Here is a 20909-nt window from a genome sequence, read left to right as displayed (position 1 = left end):
TTTTTCTTTCAATTATCTCAGAATTCAACAAGTATCAACAATTTGCAACAATTTTCAATAGTATGGCTTCGTACCCTAAAGCTTCTTGCTTATACAATCAACAATTTTCAACATACAATCAAGATAGCAACAATTCTTCATGATCAAATATCAACAGATTTCATCGTAAAAGACAATCAGCTTCGTGCCTCGAATTGTAATCAACAAAGTATGAATTATAGAGGAATAAGAACAGATACTGTTGATGCACAAAATCCGAAGGATCTTGGACCAACGTAAATCTGGCCGTAAATCACACAAACGCTCAAGAACACAAAGATGTATTGTGGTTCACCCCAATGTTTAGGCTACGTCCACACTGATGTTGATTCCATTTACTGTATGAATGTATGGATTACAATAGATCGGCAAGGGAGCTCTTTGTGGATGCAGCCCTTGCCATTTTGCTCTCTGTTTGGCTGAAAGGGTATTGCCCTCTATATTGTTGTGAGGGTTGAGTGTGAGACTTTGTCTTCTTTGTGAAGGTCAGGCTCCCTTCATGAGGGTGAGGGAGAGTCCATTTTATAGAATAAGGGCTCCCTCCCCTTTTACATTTGTCATGGGCTTAGGGATAAGGCCCAAAGACGAGGCCCAATATATGGTACCAACAGATACCATCAAATCTTCAAAGAAATCAGCGTGAAAGATGAAATTGGAATACATTGACATGGCATCGATGAACATGAATCTCCACTGCCACAAAAAAAAAAAAAATTCTGACTCCACGCACAAAACCTTCCACCCTTTTGAATTCCAGCACTAATTCTCAAGATCAAATCGAGAATCTAGCTCTGGATACCATCATAACAGAGTTGCAGAAGCTGAAAATCAAGAAATGTATCGAGAGAGAGAGAAAGAAGAGAGTGAAGAGAATATTCTTTTGTATTGCAGTAATGAATGACTGGAAAGATTAGTTACAATCTGATGTAATTCCGTATTTATAGTAAGCACAATAGCTTATTGACTAAGCTAACACCTCTAACAACCAACCTCACAAGATTATGACATTTGTCAATACAAGATCATGCCATCTGTCTAACATTACACATCTAATACTCAATAAATACATTGTTTTAGACTTCCAATTGGGAATTACACAAAGCAAAACAAGTCAACTTGAATTTGTACTTTTCCTCCTTGCGAAAAGACAATGTTTCCCCAAACTAAAATACTAGAGTTCATACACAACATTAATTTTAATCAAATACTAACTTTGAGAACTCATCAATTTGACGAATAAACAAAGTCTTCGATACTAACTTGAATACCAATTTGCAATATAAAATTTTCATAAAAAATTACCTTTTTTTTTTGCGTGACGGTGTGACCATTTCATAAAAATCGATTAATTTACAATTTTTTTTTTAAAAAAAAATCGCATTTTACATAGGATTTCTCATTTGGAGTCATTTACACCCAAAATATAGATCACTTCTCCCATGGGAATATAGGATATTCCGATCCCTTCCCCATTTTTATATGACAATTTGACATTATCGAATATGTCACTGCCACTTGACCTAATCTTATGTTAATGCATTTTAAACCATTTAATTAATTGAGAGTTTTAATGAAAAGCCCACGGTACTGTTCACTTTAATGAAAAACCACATTTTTACACTAAAAAGTCAAACTTGATACTATTCACTTTACCCTTTATTTTGTCCTTATCATTAAAACACAAAGTTTCCTTTATTTTATCCTTATCATTAAAACACAAAGTTTTTAAGCCATTTTCATTAGTTTTCCTTTAATTAAAATCCTAATTAAATTTTATTTAACGCAGCGTCACAGTCCAAACGACACCCGCAAGTCAATCTATCAAAACGCCAAAAAGTCCAATTTTTATTTTTTTACCGAATTATTATATATCATCCACCAACCAGAAGAAACAAACCCCCATCATCCTTCTACAACGACCTTTCCCCTCGCCCTCCCAATTTTCCCGAGAAAATTCCAGAGAAAGTTCTCGAGCAAGAGAGAGAGAAAATGATGAACAAGATGCACGGGTACACGGAGGTGGGTACGAACAGCGGCGGCAAGGCGGCGGAGGTGGACATAGAGTCGGGGGAGTTGCTGTACCCAGGTCTGAGTAAAGGCGAGAACCAACTCCGATGGGGATTCATCCGCAAGGTGTACGGAATCTTGGCCGCCCAGATGGTTTTGACCACTATGATCTCCTTCGTCACCGTCCTCTACGCTCCGATCAACGATCTCCTCAAGGGCAGCCCTGGAATTCTCCTCTTCTTCGCCATCCTTCCCCTAATCTGTACGTAACCCTAATCACAAAAACCCTTATTTGTTGCATTAGTTGTGGGATTTGCGTTTATGGGTGTTGGTTTTAGATCTGAATTTGGTATTTTGAATCAAAGATCGAGGCTTTTTCTTTGAATTGGGGTTTTGCGGGGTGGTTATTTGGTACTAGATTTTGAAATTGATTCAGATTTGACTTTTCTGTGGGCGATCTAGGTCTTTTTATTTCGAATTTGGGTATTGTTTGATTTTGCTAGTTTTGCTATCTATGATGCGGTTACATGGTTACAAATAATTGGAAAATTTGAGAAATTTATCGGGTCTGTGATATGAATATGATCGGATTGATATCAAACTCGAAAATGCCTGTTTTCTAAGGTAGATTTTCATTGAATTACCCATTGATCTAATTGTCTGTTGGGTGAGGGGTTCTTTTATGAGTCTTGGAAGTTTTTTTTCTATAAAATTTATAGTTTCTTCTTTCTTGGGGTGTTTTTTCTAATTACTACAATATCCACTGCTGGGTTTTTGTTTTCTACATTATTTTCTTATTTTGCTTTATCTTATTAACCTTGAATTTCGACACAGTGTTGTGGCCCCTGCATGTGTATCAGCAGAAGCATCCCCTCAATTTTGTCTTCCTTGGGCTTTTCACTCTGAGTTTGAGTGTCACAGTTGGCGTGGCCGTCGCGAATACAGACGGTTAGTCTTATTTCCCTACATTTTGAATGTTTTTACTGACATCTTGCAATCCGAGATTGTAGTGTTTATTTCGGTTGCTGATTTTTCATCTTTGTGGAATTCCTTAGCTTTTGGAATTACACTCATCTGATTATGTTTGTGCTTTCAGGAGCAATTGTGCTTGAAGCTTTGATTCTAACCTCAGCTGTGGTTGCATCCTTGACTGCTTACACCTTCTGGGCGTCGAGGAAGGGCAAGGACTTCAGCTTCCTCGGACCAGTGTTGTTCACTGGCCTCATTGTCCTCCTCCTAACCGGTTTCATGCAGGTCGGATTGTCTTTCTATTAATTTGTTCAGTACTTTTCCCTAAATACTTGGAATATCGACCTGACTTGGTGATCGTGTACCCTCTTGCAGATGTTCTTCCCTCTTGGCCCTACAACTAATGCCATATATGGTGCCATTGGCGCTATCATTTTCTCTGGGTACATCGTCTATGACACTGACAACCTGATCAAGCGCTTCACATACGATGAGTACATTTGGGCCTCCATCACTCTTTATCTTGACATTCTCAACCTGTTCCTGACTATATTGCGGATGCTGAGGCAAAGCAACAATTAGTCATGCCAAGTACCGACTACCGACTCAACTCTCTGCAGTCTGGTTTTGGCTAAACTCAGTGTGGACATAGTATATATAGTCCAAGCCCGAACATAATCATTGTGGATGTAGCGTATATGTTTCCCTTTGACTCTCCAAACAGTTCTAAAGCCGAGTGAGCTGCCTCACTTTACGCCGATTTCTTAGTATTTTTACATTTGCCCAAACCAAGTGTGCTACATCTCATTTATGCGAAACATTTTACATTGTATGGATTTGGTTACTCAACTTGTTCGAACACCGGATTTTCTCCTTTTCGCTCACTATTTACCGGCAAAGCCCCGGCTATTGATGCCATGAATGTATCTACCAGGTGCCGATATAAACGAGATAATGTACTTGGTTTTTAAGGATGATTCTCCATGCTCAACTCCGAAGCATTTGCACGGTGCACCTTCGAAATTTGTACCCGAAATGTGACATAACGTGAACTGAAGGGTGCAAGGAACTCCGTTGAATGTATAGCCAAGGAAACCCCGTATCGGGTTTCTAATTTTATTCAACTATAAAATGTGACATAAATGCAAATGTAAATCACTTAAAACTTCACAGAACAGATAAGAGAACGTATTTATGTCGTATAACAACCAAATAAAACAATTATCTTCACAATGCTTGCGATGATCTTGTGACTGCAGTTTCGTCATGATTTAATAGTGACATCTTCTTCATCATCTTCGATATCCCAGCTCAAATCCTCCTCTTCCTCTGCTGCACTGAGCCGCTTATGTAAATTCGCTCTATTCGCACTGCTCCCCGTTGCGTCCCCTTCGTTCTCATCAATGCTTCCTAAATCTTCAATCTCATCCCACCCAAGATCCTCTTCCTCAGGCATCGAGGGCTGGCTCGAAACAATCGAAACATCGCTCTCTTTCCAAGAATCACCACCATCCGTCTTCCCTTCCGACACTCCATCAGATTTCGACTCTGCCTTATCCCCACCATCACTACTCACAGACTCCCTTGCAGCAACTTCAACACTCTCAACATTGTCACCCTCCATTGCAGCACCTTCACAAGAAGCTTGCTTTTGCTTCTCCAACTCTACAGTCCCACTCGAACCAACCTTCAAATCCGACCCATCACCCTCTTCCTTCCCTACATCTTTATCTTTATCATCATCATCATCATCAAAATCCCAACTCAAATCCTCTTCCGCCCCCGAAATTGCCCGATTCACGAGTTTCGCTCTCGCCTCCTCGGCTTCCTTCAGCTTATGCACCCGATAAAAGTACCTAGACCAGAAGCTCTCACTATCAACCTTACCAGGCACAATCTCCCCATAAATCTCACCAATCACTCCATTTTCCCTCATCAAATTCTCGACTTCCTCCGCCTTTTCGTCCAACACAAACCTTAATTTCCAGCTCCCATAGCTCTCCAAATCCTCCGGTTCCTCCAAATAAGTATTCAAATTACTCTGAACCGCACGCACCTGAGCTTCAAACCTACTGTACTTTCTCAAATCAATACCACTGCTACTCAATCTCTTATTATCACCACTAATCTCACGATTACCACTAACATTATCATCCAAATTATCAGATTCAACATCATCATCAGCTGAGATTGCGTCCCTACCGTGAGAGATGATCTCCGTCGTCGATTTCCAGACGGTGCTTCCGATATCATCGATCGCCTGGCCCACCGTCTCCAGCGATTCCTGAGCCACCGACGCGCCGACCTCGAGCGAACCCGGAAGATCCTTGACGGCGCGCGAAGCCACCTCCCGGATCACCGCCGTCTCCTTCTTCAACTCGGACCCGAACTCCTCGAGATCCCGGCGGTAGTTCTTCATAACGGATCCGGACTTCGTCGCCAGAGTCGTGATCAGACCTCCAAAGCTCCATGCCCCGGTGCCGGAATTCGGACGCGAACTTAGTTCCGGTTCCGGATCCGACTCCGGGTTAGGGTTGACGCCGTCGTTTGGGGCGTCGTAGTGCGGATCGTCGGAGGGAAGGGGCTCGTCGGAGAAGACCGAGTTGAAGAAATTCATCCGTGAGAGGAGGAGATTTCGGAGTTTTCGAGATTTTTGTGGAAATTTTTGGGGGTTAGAGATTTTCTGCAATCGGATTCGGAGTCCGAGATTAACCCGGAGCTCTATTCGTACCGAATAAATACACTTTACAATAATAGTGACATGGGTGGCGTAATCTAGCTTTAATATTTTGAAAAAAAGGAAATTTGAATTAAATACCCGTTTAAATGCTAAAATTGATATTTTTCTGTTTTTGTATTGTAGCGTAAGGGGGTGGATCACTCGAATACTTCGAGTCCTATCGTACCATCAAATAATTGGTTCCCTTCAAATTTCAATTTTAATTACAGTAACAGTTCCTTAACAAAAAATTCATTATTATTGGTCTCTTCACTTATCAAAATATGTAGTTATAATCATTTTCATCAATTTCGTCAAAATTTTATCAAAATAAATTATGTTGGAATAACCATTTATCTAATTAGGGTTCCTCAACTCATCAAAATGTGTAATTATAGTCTTTTTCGTCAACTACGTCAAATTTTTTGTCAAAACGAGTTATGTTGGAATGATTATTGCTACAATTGAGTTAAAGTTAAGGGACAATTTCTCCAGTTATTAAAGTTGAGGGATCAATGGTAATGAATTTTTAATTGAGGGACCATAACTGCACGTTTTGATGAGTTGAGGGACCAATGGTAATAGATTTTTAGTTGATGGACCATTGCTCCAATTGAGTTAAAGTTAAAGAACCATAATTACAATTTACTCTTCTCAAAATAATGGTACTCAAGATCTATATTATAGTTCCAATTGACAATGTCATTTACCACTATGTTCTTCTCTCAGTAGACATGCACCAATCAATGATGTTGACAAAAGAACGAAAGTTGGTAAGAGTTGAATCCATCCCGACACGTAATCTTGAAATACTCTTGTCAACTGCAAATTTTAGTCCAAAATATAGCCTCCAAATCTTAGCATCAATCACCTGACAGAAAGCCCACCAAGCCAATCATGGATCTTATTCCTAAGAACACCTATATTTCCAGTGCATTGAGCCGAGAAGTCGACAGAGACGCAATCTCTAATAATATGAACAATGGTCTCAGACGTCCAAGAGCATAAAGAGCAAGAGGAATCCACAGTGAGGTCTTTCTTGGCCCTTCCTCATTTGTTAAAAACTTATTTTTCTGTTTTTAGTTCTTACACAAAACGCATGTTAAATTGTGAGTTCGATACCAACTTATTCCTTTCATCCCTTAATGTAAATTTATCGTAAAAAAAAAGTCAACTAAATATCCAAATCAATCATGACTTGAGGAAGCAATGCGATGCTTCTAACTCTAAGAATCATATTCCATAGATAATAGGCAACTTCTAGAAGCAAACTAGTTTTAAAATTCACCTCACAATCATCATCATGTACAACTCTCCATTCTGGAGGAGTTTGATCAAACAAAGCAACAAACAAAATCTCCATAAAATGGCAAACCTACAGAACACATATAACTCATAAGTGCTCATGAGCACCCAAAACCAACCATTTTTACATACTTTTTCGAAGATTTTACAACATTATGTCAAAAGAGCATACAGATCTTGACACACCCCACTCTTGAAAGCATTATACTCCGTCCATTCTCTTATCCCTTTTCTTGGCACATGGCGTTTTGTCATACGATCATTGCAGAAAATACAATTTCAGAACAAGCACAAGAAGCAGATGTGAGGTAGTATTCTACAGGTTAACTAGTTGAGATACTCTTTCGATTTCCTTGATGATCAGCTCCTTTTCTTCTTCAAATTGCTCATCTTCATCACCTGCAAAGAGACTATAAATCAACGGGGATGAAAGCAACATGAAAGTTTCAATATTTTTGGAAGCACCATCATCCTTTCACAAGCCAATTCATACAAAGAGTTGCATGGTCAGAAAAGTAACAAGTTAAGAACCTTTTCCGGCAGAAAGATTGTGAAGCAAGTCTGTCAACTTTTCATGGTTTTTAGCCAAGATAAGTTCTACTTCCTGTGGCTTATTAGGATTCGCAACAAAGACCTGCATTTAGAACACAGATATATAATAATCAATAATGAACAAAATGAGAAAAATGAGAAACACGGGTGGGAACCGGAGTAATCTGAGACTTTTATTTATGAAGTTGACAAACGAGCAAGGTATAAAATATCGATGATATCGGAAATATCGGTAGTTTAAAAACACAGAAATTTCAATGGAAATATCGGGATATTATCGATATCGATAAAAATTGAATAAAAACCACGGAAATTGTAAGAAAAACTTGGAAATTTTTATTGAAACTTTGCAGGATGCTTATTTAGTCAATTATCTATTAGTTTATCACAAAAAATTGGAAAGAAATGCATTGCATGATAGATATAACTGATTTAAGTTGATTATATAGCGAGCTGGCAAACATTGTGTATAGAAAATATGTAATAATTAATGAAAGAAGTTTAAACACATCATAATCATTTATATATAATGAATTAGTACAATATTTTACACTTTATACATTGCATGATAAGATACATGAGTGACTTAGTAAGGTCTAAAATATCGATGATATCGGAAATATCGGTAGTCCAAAAACACGAAAATTTCGATGGAAATATCGGGATATTATAGATATTTTAGACCATGCAAACGAGAAGTTAAGGCATCAATATCAGACTGCATCATACAAAATTGACTCGTACGATATATGAATCTGTACATTGTTCCAACCCACATCCCTCATTGCATGAAGTTCAAAAAGCAGCGTACAAAATGCACTCCATGTTCTATCACATTCATACAAACACGCACATCTAGGAAGCAGGAGAGGAAAAATGAGCAGGGGACGCACCTTGAAGATGTGGAAGGCAGAGATTTGGATGTTTTTACTTGAATCCTGCTCATATTAAAAGAAAAATATTAAACAGCATGCTAAATGCACAGAGTAACACTATTTGCGTACATTTCAATGTAGTACCCATAGCTTGGTCATCCATAGTCCTAGAGAGTACTAGCAATAATAAATTCAATACCTAGAGCAACGTCATCACGACTTTCAGGTACCAAACTTCTAAAATGTAGCGCTTCATTATATGTGAATTTGGAGTCTCCAAGAGGAATTCGGAGCGAAGCTAAAATCCATATACAATTTATCTTTGAGAGCATCTCATAAATCAAAAGAATAGTATACACTAGAATGTAACAATACACTAGTGAAAAAGCGTCTTAATCAAGCAGATAGCGTATGTGTAAAATATTTAATTAACATAAACATATGAAAAGTCACACTGCTACGATTGCCACTGACCATATTTGTACATAAATTTATAGTAAGAAAAAGCGTAAGCAAACCTCGTCATAGTGAGCAGTCAAAAATTCAGATACCATTGTTCCATGTTTAGTAAGTAGATCCTGCCAAATTCAGGACATATTATGAGCGAACAGATAGGGCCACAAAAGCTCATCAATGTTTAGAAAGGTCCAACATCAAAGAAGTTCATGATTCTGACCTTAAAGGTAAAGAACGCATCAGAAGCAACGTCAAAGTTAGGCAGCTCCACATATTTGAAGAACAACTCAAAGCTCGCGGACTCCAATATGTATCTGCAAAACACTACACAAATCAAATGTGCAAATAAAAGAAATTTGCTTGCCAGTTAGAAGGAAAATAGAAACACTTAAAATATAAAAAGAACGAACAACCATTAATTATCATTAATTATCATTAATGGTGTTCGCGTCAGGAATTTCCATCGGGGACGTTTCCTGGCCGATGAGCGCACAGCTCCCCGGGAGGTTGGCGCCGGTTGAGGGCTGCTGTCGGGCTTCTGCTTCACTGTCGGGCTTTGTCGGGCAAGCCTCGTCGGGCAAGGCTTATCGGGCAAGACTCGTCAGGCACGGCTTGTCGGGCAAGGCTTGTAGAGAAGGACAGCGTTAACTTTGAGAGGTGCCTTTGTGGGGCCTTAGGTGTAGGCCTTGAGGCTCACAATCAAGATTAACTTCTAAGTACTCAGGCGTGCCACTGCCATCTTTAGCATGGCAGATGTAAAATGGATGTCGCGTTTTAGTTGTATATATATATATATATGCCCGAGAAACCGTGTTAGTTATAACAGGTGCCTTTGTGGGGCCTTAGGTGTAGGCCTTGAGGCTTCCCATCAATAACTAAACCAGTGCTCGAACATATAATATTCGTTCGATTGATTGCAGGAGCCTTACAACTATTATACTTCTGATTACCCGAATCTGAGAGATAGAACGAACCCAAATAGGTGCCTTTGTGGGGCCTTAGGTGTAGGCTTTGAGGCTTCCCATCAGAATTCGTTCTTATACTCAAACGTTCTAGACCGCGGAATGGAATGAATCCAAATAGGTGCCTTTGTGGGGCCTTAGGTGTAGGCCTTGAGGCATCCTATCAGAATCCATTCCATGCTTAAGCGTTCTATGATAATCATAATATAATAGAAATAAAACTAAGGGGTATGTCGATTATTTGCACCCCAAGTAACTTCGGACTTCTTGTTTATCAAGGACTATCGTGGATGGGTTAAGTCCACATAAGGTTCTTTTTTATGCCTTGAGGCCAAGGACTTTCAACTGACCAAATTTACATGCCCGAGGGCTTAGAACTTAGATCTGGTTTGAACAATGAAGATATATTCAAATCGGATCCAAGTACTAAGAGATTCTTTTAATAGTCATCTTACTAGATATAACTTGAATACAACTGGAAGTATACAACATATTGCTAGGCTAATGAATGAAAAGACAAAAACAAAGAAGGTCGGGCAAGGTTTAACCTTGTCGGGCAAGCCTGGTCGTCTTGCAGGTTCCTATCTTTGTGGCTTATCAAGGGTCTGAGAGCTTTTAGGGAGAGATAAGGAGAGGAGTTTACAAAGAGAAATCGATACTACATCAAGGTTGAACAGGGTAGCAGAGCTATTACAAGGGTTTGAGTGAAGGCTTGTCTCGAGAGGGATGAAGGCTTGGGCTGACTACAGCTTCGTTTTGAAGGCAAATCTGGCTTTGAGCAGAGTTTGTGCTTGCATTTGTTTGTTTGTTTGAGTGTCCTTAATCCTGATTTCTCTTTCTTCTTTTATAGACAACTCAGCTTGGCCTCTTGTAGCAGCAGCCTTGCTCGAATGCAACTTGAGAGGCAGTGACTCATCAGTTTTTTAACTTGTTCTGCCATTATAAAGTACTTTATGGGCTGTATAGCTGGTCAGTCTATACCACTTGGCCTTTAGGTAGGTGAGCAAGTGGTCTTCATGAGCTGCACCAAGTCAGAAAAGCCCTTTTCTGCTTTCTGGGCTTTGGCTGGGCTTAGGCCGATTCTTCCTTTAGGCATCCTTTTGGGCCAGCCCCTTTCCTGAGCCCAAAGTTCAAGTTTTGATCCAAACAAATGGAATGTAACAGAGCATCTCATTTTACAAAATATGATCTACTTTAGCAAGATCACTACTAACTTGCAACAACCATTAGCAGGAAAAAAAAAGATAAAAAGTTTGAATGTCTTACTTTGCAAGTGCAGGGAATCTAATGCAATCCCTCAACATATTCTCACAATTCAAAGCAATTTCCTTGTTATCATAGCTGTTTGAAAAAGAAACCAATAAGTGTCGTGCAATACTAATCTACCAGTTGAAAAAGTATGACAACAAGTATAAAACATTAGGACAATATCCCAATGTCCCATTGGTCGCAGCTGATGGTGAAATTACACCTAGCTACGTGCATGAGTCCGTTGTTGACTTACTGGAAATTTAGGTAAAGAAACTGAAAGTAGTCAAATTTATTAACAAATTTTAAAATAGTCAAATTTATTAATGGAAACATACATGCATTCATGAAATAGAATGTATAAGTAAGTAGCATCTGAGAATCAATGCTAACTGTAGTTTATTACATAGATTGAGAACCAAAATTGTGACATGACAATAAACAAAGCGGCCTTGCCAATTAACAAAATTAATTTGTAAAACAGACACACGGTTTGGCAGCCAAAAACAAATTCTCCAAAAATTGAAGGAGAAAGGGACAGATCAAATAAAACTTACAAACCTCTAAAAAGTGTGGGAGGATACAAGTGGTAAAAACACAGAGTAAAAATCCCTATTTTACACAGACGTACTAATAAAACATTAACAAACTTACTACACGACAAGAAAGTCTAATAATTCCAAATGGTTCCCCATGTATTCTGCACAGCAATAAGTTGATTCAACCTTTTGCTTCATCAATATGGACCAACAATGGACCAAATCCTTTCTTGCCTGTATTGAAAACAATTCATCATCACGTGCAACCAATGCTTCATGTTTATACCATATTTAGGGCCTCGTATTAGGTCTCATACAAATACTTGGAGGACTTAAATGTAATTATGTGATAAAGGAAGGGGCAAATATGTAATAAGTGAAGAGTCCTTATTCTATAAAAATGACCCCTCACCCTCACAATTGGGAAGGGGGGGCAATCTCTTAGGTCAATTCCTAAGCCCTCTCACCCCCTCTCAAAGCTCTCACTCTCAGAGCTCTCTCTCCCTCAAATAAATACATAATCAGTGTGGACGTAGCCCAAACCTTGGGGTGAACCATGATACATCTTGTGTCATTTACATTACTTGCAGATTCACGGTCGGATTTACGTTGTTCCAAGACATCCAGTTTTGTGCATCAACACTTCATATGCTAGGCAGTATGATAAAAATTACCATAACTTACTTCCCATCCCAGTATAGGTAACTTGTGAATTAGAAGATCAAGAACATCCTCCTTACAAATCTCAAAAGCAAGCTGTGAAACGTGATCCATATTTGGTTCGGTCTCCCCATCTCCAGAAATCATACATTTCATTGTCGTGAAATTCTTTTCAAACTTCTTCCAAAACCTATAATAAAGTTAAACAACGTCTGCTTAAAAAAACTAAACTTGCATATCATTAATTAAACCCCCAACACCTACAAGTTTTATGTAAAACATTGCAAGAGCACAGTTAAAGAAAAACCCGCGTCCATCCACATGTCATGCTCTAATTGATTCTTAGTCATGAAATTCTTTTGGTTCCCTTCTTCCTTTACAAAGTAAGTACAGTTTATTTATTTATTTATTTATTTATTTTATGAACTAATGGGGTGTTTTTCGCTAAAGTGTAAACCCCAACAACAACAACAACAAAGCCTTTTCCCACTAAGTGGGGTCGACTATATGAATCCTAGAACGTCATTGCGCTCGGTTTTGTGTCATGTCCTCCGTTAGATCCAAGTACTCTAAGTCTTTTCTTAGGGTCTCTTCCAAAGTTTTCCTAGGTCTTCCTAGGTCTTCCTCTACCATTCGGCCCTGAACCTCTATCCCGTAGTCACATCTTCGAACCGGAGCGTCAGTAGGCCTTCTTTGCACATGTCCAAACCACCGTAACTGATTTTCTCTCATCTTTCCTTCAATTTCGGCTACTCCTACTTTACCTCGGATATCCTCATTCCTAATCTTATCCTTTCTCGTGTGCCCACACATCCAACGAAGCATCCTCATCTCCACTACACCCATTTTGTGTACGTGTTGATGCTTCACCGCCCAACATTCTATGCCATACAGCATCGCTGGCCTTATTGTCGTCCTATAAAATTTTTCCTTGAGCTTCAGTGGCCTATGACGGTCACACAACACGCCGGATGCACTCTTCCACTTCATCCATCCAGCTTGTATTCTATGGTTGAAATCTCCATCTAATTCTCTGTTCTTTTGCAAGATAGATCCTAAGTAGCGAAAACGGTCGCTCTTTGGTATTTCCTAATCTCCAATGCTCACCCCTAACTCATTTTGGCCTCCATTTGCACTGAACTTGCACTCCATATATTATGTCTTTGATCGGCTTAGGCGAAGACCTTTAGATTCCAACACTTCTCTCCAAAGGTTAAGCTTCGCATTTACCCATTCCTGAGTTTCATCTATCAACATTATATCGTTTGCGAAAAGCATACACCAAGGAATATCATCTTGAATATGTCCTGTTAACTCATCCATTACCAACGCAAAAAGGTAAGGACTTAAGGATTGTTGATGCACAAAATCAGTGAGGACTTTGGTACAACAGAAAGTATTAAGTTTGTGATCTTCGCTAGATTGCTCCGGTCATTAGTGTGGATAAGTATGTAAATGGATAGAGACAGGAAAGCAAACACAAGATGTACGTGGTTCACCCTGATTGGCTACGTCCACGGAGTAGAATAGTTCTCATTAATTGTGAAGGGTTTACACAAGTACATAGGTTCAAGCTCTCATTTAGTGAGTACAAGTGAATGATTTAGTACAAATGACATTAGGAAATATTGTGGGAGAATGATCTCGTAATCACGAAACTTCTAAGTATCGAAGTGTGGTATCGTCTTCACTTGCCTTATCTGTCTCATAGGTAGATGTGGCATCTTCTCTGGAAGTACTCTTCCTCCATCCAGGGGTGGTATCTTTAACTGGTGGAGATGCACAAGGTAATGTATCAATTTCATTTGAAGCTTACATGTAGTTTCAGGCTTGGTCAAGCGCGATACAAACCATGTAGTAGGAGTCCCCCAAGTCGCCGACCTAGGGGATCTGCTGAAAAAGGTGACAGACAAGGTAAGCAATCAGAGCTCCAAGCAATCAGTCCCAGATCAGAAGTTTGATTTCGAGTTCGGCTGATTGTTCTCATTCTCCCTATCTTGCAGGCAGCATGAAGGATAAAGAGAAGAAAAAAGAGAAGATATGATATAAGATACTTTTGCTTTTGAAGAAGTAACTTTCCACAGGCTTATTCTTGAACTGGGCTTGAGGGTTTTCTGGATTCCTCCAGAATATAAGGCCGACTAAAGAATTTGAGGGTCAAAACAAGTCCATCAAATCTAGAGTACGTTCGACCCTGCTGATATGGGATACTTTTGTTGTTGACAAAGTAATGGATGTATCGGCACGTGTTTTGTTACCCTTGTCTCCACATGCTTCCTTGTATCCTTCTCACTTTCCCTATCTGTTCCTCAGGCAGATGTGGTATCTTCTCTGGAAGCATAAGATGTTGAAGATGAGTACTCGAGAGCAATGCCAGGTAAGTAATCAGGTAAGGGGTTCCAGGCAGTCAGTTCCTGACTGGAAGCTTGATTCCAAGTGCTGACTGATTGCTCTATTTCTCCTTGTCTTGCAGGTAAGAACAAAGCCAAAGGAAAAATAGGGAAAAAGCATGATATGAGATACTCTTACTTTTAACCCTGATGATATGAGATATTCTTGCTCTGGTGTAGCTTGTTTGCAGAGGTATTATCGGGGGGAAAGAAAACTGAGTATTTCAAGAGGCTTCGTTGGGAGTGCCCTCTCAGATATGAGGAAGGGTTGAGCATTTTTGCAGGTCTGCCTGTCCATTAAGGATGGAGGTCGACATATATAGGAGTATCCCTAACAACAAGTAGTAATGATATTCCTTTACCCTGCTTGGTCATAGCACGGTAGTGGGAGTTGCTAGCTTCACGTGTTTTAACTCTGTCAGAGCACTTTGAAAAAGTGGTCTGTGGTATCTGGAAAGCTGATGTTGCGTGTGAAGATTACAGACAAGCTTTATCCAAGGAGATCTGGCTCTCGAAGTTGAGAAAGCGGTGCCTCTTCGGTTTTCGAACAAGCAATCCTGTAGGGGATCTGGCTCTCGAGATTCGGAGAACGATGCCTCTTCGATTTTTGAGAAAGCAATCCTGCTGGGAGTCTGGCTCTCGAGATTCGAAGAGCGGTGTCTCTTCGATTTTTGAGAAAGTAATCATGTTAGGAGTCTGGCTCTCGAGATTCGAAGGGCGGTGCCTCTTCGATTTTGGAGCAAGCAATCTTGTTGGGAGTGTTTTCTCGAATGTGAGTAAAGGTTGGGCATGTTTGCTAGTCTACCTTGCCACGGAGCACAGAGGTTGACACACAGGGACTTTCCAATTATCCAGCAGTGGTGCTGTTCCTTTACCCTTGTGGGTAATAATATGGTAGCTAGACCTTCAAAATTTATGTGTCTAAACTTTGTTAGTGTTGTTTCTTTGCTATTCTTTTACTCTTCTTGGTCATAGCGATGTAGTGGGAGCTGCAAGCTTCATGTGTCTAAACTTTGTTAGAGATCTTTGGCAAAGTTATATGTGGTACCCATGAGCTGATGGTGCGTGTGGAAAGTGGATGATTGAACAGTAAGATTTACGTGCTTTCTACTTCACCAGAAATCTTCGATAGAATGCCCGTAATTTCCGCAAAGCTAAGTGTGCATGTGACATGTGCTGACAAGGCTGAAAAAGCAGATGCCTCTTCGATTTCTGAGATCGGCCCTCGTGATCTCTGAGCAGCCTAACTTTTGAGAAAGTAAACGCCTCTTCGATTTCTGAGATCAGCCTTCGTGGTATTTGAGCAGCCCATCTTTTGAGAAAGCAAACGCCTCTTCGATTTCTGAGATCGGCCCTCGTGGTCTCTGAGCAGCCCAGCTTTTGAGAAAGCAAACGCCTCTTCGATTTCTGAGCAGACGCCTCTTCGATTTCTGAAACTCCGTCGAATGCAGATTTTTATAGAGGCTGGCATTAAGTTCCAAAGCACACTTGAATCTCCACCAGTAGAAGCTCCCTTCTTGCACTTCTAAGATCTTGATTTGTCCGACCTCTTCTCTTTTCAACACTTTTGAAAATGTCTGGCCCCTCCGACTGTCGTTCTGACTTAAACCTTGTTGAAGAGGCAGCCATGCCTTCTCTAGATAACATATGGCCCTCATCCTTCTTATCCCCTACTGGTCCTCTTACCGTTGGGGATTCCGTGATGAAGAATGATATGACCGCTGCGGTGGTGGCCAGGAACCTTCTCACTCCCAAAGATAACAGACTGCTTTCCAAACGGTCTGATGAATTGGCTGTTAAGGATTCTCTGGCTCTCAGTGTTCAGTGTGCAGGTTCTGTGTCTAATATGGCCCAACGCCTATTTGCTCGAACTCGCCAAGTTGAATCATTGGCGGCTGAAGTGATGAGTCCCAAACAGGAGATTAGAGGGCTCAAGCATGAGAATAAACAGTTACACCGGCTCGCACATGACTATGCTACAAACATGAAGATGAAGCTTAACCAGATGAAGGAATCTGATGGTTAGATTTTACTTGATCATCAGAGGTTTATGGGTTTGTTCCAACGCCTCCACCACTGCTTGGGCTTTGTTCCTGGGTTCTAGGGAAGTCTAATGGTAGTGGTAATTGAAGGAAAACGTTTCACAAGTGGTGGATTTTGAGCAATGTTCCTGACGGCACCCACCTTCGGTTTTTGAATAAATTACCACCAAATTCCTTCTAATTTTGAATGGAAATGGAAGAGGGAAGGCAAGGAAGTTGTTTCTAGGTGGTGGTTCGAGACAATTCATCGGAAAGTGGTCGAGAAATAGGTGAATTCAGCCTTGGAGCTTGGCCGGGTCGTGCGGGTCAAGAAGAAGACCCGGCGGTTCCCTCATTTTCCTTCTCCCTCCTTTCCCTCCTTCCCCTTTTTTGGTTGGCCATCCTCTCCTTCTTTCTTCTCCTGATTCGCCATTTCTTCCTTCTTCCAGATTGGGCAGTTTTGCCCAATCCTGTTCCCTCTATTCTTCCTCCCCGACATCTATTCTCTCCCTTTCTCATATTCTCCCAATAATTAATAAATTAATAATACTAATAATTATATACATATAAAAATATAAATTGTAACCAAAATAAAAGTACTTATCGGGTTAGAGTTTCGTAGAACTTTAACCGTAACTCCAAATCTTCTTCTGCTTGCGTCTACGAGCCTGTATTGTCGAGTGCTTAAGGAATACGCTAAAAGAATTCCATACGTCTCACTATACGTAGGTAAATGAAAGTAAAAAAAAAAACCATTCACCTCTAGGGCATTATCATAAAATCACGCTTTTAAAATTTATAAAATAATAAAATTTGGGACGGGATGTCACATTACGTTTGTGCCTATCAAGTGTTTGATATAATGCTTACTAGGCATATCTCGATAGGTTGCGTCGACATCACTCTACAAATTTTTTCTATATTACTCATCAGATTTGTTTATACCATATTTAGGGCCTCGTATATTTGGGCCTTGGGCCTTGTATTTAGGCCTCACACTAAAGCCCATACTTTGTAAAGGAGGAGGAGCCCCTTATTCTATAAAAGGGGACTCCTACCCTCATTCTAGGGGAGGCAAAAGAGCCAAGCCTAAGAAGGCTAAGAGAAGCTATCATTACATTCAGGAGAGACCTCACACCACCGAGGCTCTCCTCTCCCTTCTCTTCTTTCTCCGGGGACTTCCCCCAAACACTTGTATCCATACACTTACAGAGAAACAGAATCAACTATCAGTGTGGACGTAGCCCAAACCTTGGGGTGAACCACGATAACTCTTGTGTTATTTACATTTCATGCAGATTCACGGTCGGATTTACGTTGTTCCAAGACCTCCGGTTTTGTGCATCAACATTTGGCGCCGTCTGTGGGAAACGATACAAAAAACTATGTCGGTTCTCTTTCATTTTTTCATAAAATTTCACCACTGTGAATCTGCAAAATCTGCAAAAACCTATAAACAGAAAAGATCCAAATTCCAACACCCGTGCTCTTCCATCCCTCTCTGTTCTTGTAAAAACAACATCCAAATTACAAAAAAAACAACATCCAAAAGCTCCTGGAAAAACACCTCCACTTCTCCCTTAACCTTCACACGTGTCCAAAATCTCCTGGAGAAAGATTAGGGGAAGCAGCAGGCTCTTTCCGAGCTCTTCAATGGCTGTCGACGAGAACGTGGAGAGCCGCGGCAGCCAAGCGGTGCTGTCATCGCAGGCACAGCCATCCAGATTCAGGCAGAAGCTGGAGATCTACAACGAGGTGCTCCGACGAATCCAAGCGTCCGCTTCGTTGACCCAAAACAAACCGAGTCCGCTTCTTTCCCATCGCCGGAACCCGCGATTCATTGCGGCCAGTCGTCGACCTCAGCTCAAGCTCTCTGTTAACCGGGTCGATCTCTTTGGAGCTCGGGAAGCTCACCGGTCTTGAAGTGTTGAGAGCAGGAGGGAACCAGTCCCAGCGCATGGAAGCAGCTGCCCCAAAGTCTTCTCCGCCGGAGTCTGCCATCTCCATCAAGATCTCCGTCAAGTCTGCCATCTTCTCAGATTCAGTTGCAGGAACCCGCGATCTCCACTCTCTCTGCTCCTCCTGCTCGCCTGAATTTTTTCCGGTGACTGCGACGGCGACGCCATGTCGTCTTCGTCGTCGGATTGTTCCGCCTGCATATCCAGCACAGAAATGGAGGACTTGTCGTCCTCGAACGGTATGGAGAGCAACGGCGCTGGACTGGCGGCGATGAGGGAGATCTGTTGACAAAAATGGATACTTGTTGACGAAGGAGACGGAGATCTGTTGCTGCAGCAGAGCAATCGAGAGGAGCTGAAAGCCACCGGAGCTGAGCCTTTGACCGACGGGCGACACGTCCTTTGCATCCATGGCTGGGAAGTCGAGTCCCGCCCAGCAGCTGCCACCAGCGCCATCCATGCCACCTACCCCCGTCAGATTTAAAGCAGCAAGCCGACCCGAGTGGAGGAGAACCGGGTCCCAACAGCAGCGATTCTCAATCGTAACTTTGCTAAATTGATCGCCCAGGTTGGTTCCTCCCTGTGTGAGTCACCTGAACGTATCAACCTGTTGAAGTCAGATTTTGTTGCAGCATCTGATAAAAATGCCGAGCTGGAGAAGCAGACTCACGAGTTGTAGATGGGCGAAATAGGAGGAAGACAGAGAGATAGATTTCTAAGGTTTTCGTCCGATGGAGTGGAGGCCACCTCGCTGTCAACCCCAACACCACCTCGCAGGAGTTCGCCAGTTGGATGACGTCAGACGACATTCCTCTACGCCGGGGTCGTGATGTCTCTACACCGGTTTTCGCCGGGATCTTGTCCAGCCTCACCTTGGGTTTGATGTCACTCAACCTCGCCGAGAAGAGGGAGAGCTGATCGTGATCCCTGATATTTCTGAGCTTGAAGGTGGTGATGTGATGGGCAGTCCCAGAAAAGAGAAAGGCAGTGGCGGACAAAGCAAAAGGAAAAGAGAAAGAAAAGGGAAAGTAAAAGCAAAAGCAAGTCAGTGTGTCTGGAAGTGGAGAGATCAAAGAGGGAACAGAAAAGAAAAAAGATCATGTCGTTGGGAGAATATTTCAGAAAGCAGAAAAGAGGAAAGCAAAAAGGATGCACATGGAGACACTGCCAAAACAAGGAATAAATACCCACCAGAATGATGTAATTTATTATCTTTCGGAGACATATGTATAAACCCCATCCGAGGGTAATATGTATAAACCCCATCAGAGGGTAAAAAAAAAAAAAAAAAAAAAAAAAAAAAAAAAAAAGAACAACGACAAGCCCAAAATAAATGGGTTGGACTGGAATGTTGTGGAGGGCGAAGGCCCATAAGCCCAAAATCGCTCCAACCAGGCGATCAAAAGTACGCCCAGTATTCCAAATTATACATGAGCATTACTCATGTCATTCATACATAAACATTCATGAGCATCACTCATGACAATCATACATAAACACTCATGACCATCATTCATGTCAACATTCATGAGCATCACTCATGTTAACATTCACGAGCATCACTCATGACAACATTCATGAGCATCACTCATGTCAATCAACATAAACATTCATGAGCATCACTCATGTCAATCAACTTCAAAAGCTTCATTTACAGAGCTCTAGCTTCAAAAGCTTCATTTATAAAAGCTCCAGCTTCGAAAGCTTCATTTACAGAGCTCTAGCTTCAAAGTTTCACCTGCAAAGCTTCACCTACAAAGCTTCAGTGCAGGGTATACAAATACCGCCTTTGAACAACCGCCACTTCGGCCCATACATGGATTCAAATTGAAGTCTCCAGCCAACAGACTCTATTGACTAAAGACTTGGGGGACTACATTATGTACCATATATTGGGCCTCAACTGGGCCTCATAAAAAAATACTTGGGGGACTCTAGCCCATCACTTATGTATTGAGGAGTGAGCCCTTATTCTATAAAAGGGACTCCCTCACCTTCATTAGAGAGAAACGCCGCCAGCTGAGCAACCGCCTCGCCGCGAGCATCAACTCTAGCCCATCATTTATGTATTGAGGAACGAGCCCTTATTCTATAAAAGGGACTCCCTCACCTTCAACGCCGCAAACCGAGCTAGCCAAGGCAACATAAGCCACGGGCCGAGCAGTCTCGCAGCGTGTGCTACTTCTAGTTGAGCGTCATTTCAGATTGA

At 41.2% G+C, this 20909-nt stretch overlaps 2 protein-coding genes and 1 pseudogene across 2 annotated transcripts; 1 reads left to right on the top strand and 2 right to left on the bottom strand.

Annotated features, from left to right (window-relative positions):
* Positions 1 to 1919: 1919 nt before the first annotated feature.
* Positions 1920 to 3874, top strand: LOC126607351 (BI1-like protein). Its single transcript, XM_050274902.1, has 4 exons — positions 1920 to 2308; positions 2881 to 2994; positions 3143 to 3300; positions 3391 to 3874. The coding sequence occupies exons 1-4, from the start codon at positions 2029 to 2031 to the stop codon at positions 3595 to 3597; spliced, it is 759 nt and encodes a 252-aa protein (XP_050130859.1). The 5' UTR covers positions 1920 to 2028; the 3' UTR covers positions 3598 to 3874.
* A 222-nt stretch (positions 3875 to 4096) lies between these two features.
* On the bottom strand, positions 4097 to 5784 carry LOC126607349 (uncharacterized). Its single transcript, XM_050274901.1, has one exon. It carries the CDS (start codon positions 5630 to 5632, stop codon positions 4280 to 4282), a length of 1353 nt encoding a protein of 450 aa, XP_050130858.1. The 5' UTR covers positions 5633 to 5784; the 3' UTR covers positions 4097 to 4279.
* Positions 5785 to 7355: 1571 nt separating this feature from the next.
* LOC126609141 (putative MO25-like protein At5g47540) lies at positions 7356 to 19112 on the bottom strand (annotated as a pseudogene).
* Positions 19113 to 20909: the final 1797 nt, after the last annotated feature.

This window comes from Malus sylvestris, chromosome 16 (assembly GCF_916048215.2).
Source record: "Malus sylvestris chromosome 16, drMalSylv7.2, whole genome shotgun sequence".
In the NCBI taxonomy this organism is placed as follows: domain Eukaryota; kingdom Viridiplantae; phylum Streptophyta; class Magnoliopsida; order Rosales; family Rosaceae; genus Malus; species Malus sylvestris.
Note: the sequence above shows the minus strand (reverse complement) of the source record. Positions and strands in the feature narration are given on the sequence as shown.

What these genes read in the sequence shown, in the direction of transcription:
- LOC126607351 (XM_050274902.1), top strand. Translation starts at nt 2,029, where the DNA reads ATGATGAACAAGATGCACGGGTACACGGAGGTGGGTACGAACAGCGGC. An exon ending in GGCCGTCGCGAATACAGACG is followed by an intron (nt 2,995 to 3,142) that starts GTTAGTCTTATT and finishes TTGTGCTTTCAG; the next exon opens with GAGCAATTGTGCTTGAAGCT. An exon ending in TCCTAACCGGTTTCATGCAG is followed by an intron (nt 3,301 to 3,390) that starts GTCGGATTGTCT and finishes ACCCTCTTGCAG; the next exon opens with ATGTTCTTCCCTCTTGGCCC.
- LOC126607349 (XM_050274901.1), bottom strand. Translation starts at nt 5,632, where the DNA reads ATGAATTTCTTCAACTCGGTCTTCTCCGACGAGCCCCTTCCCTCCGAC.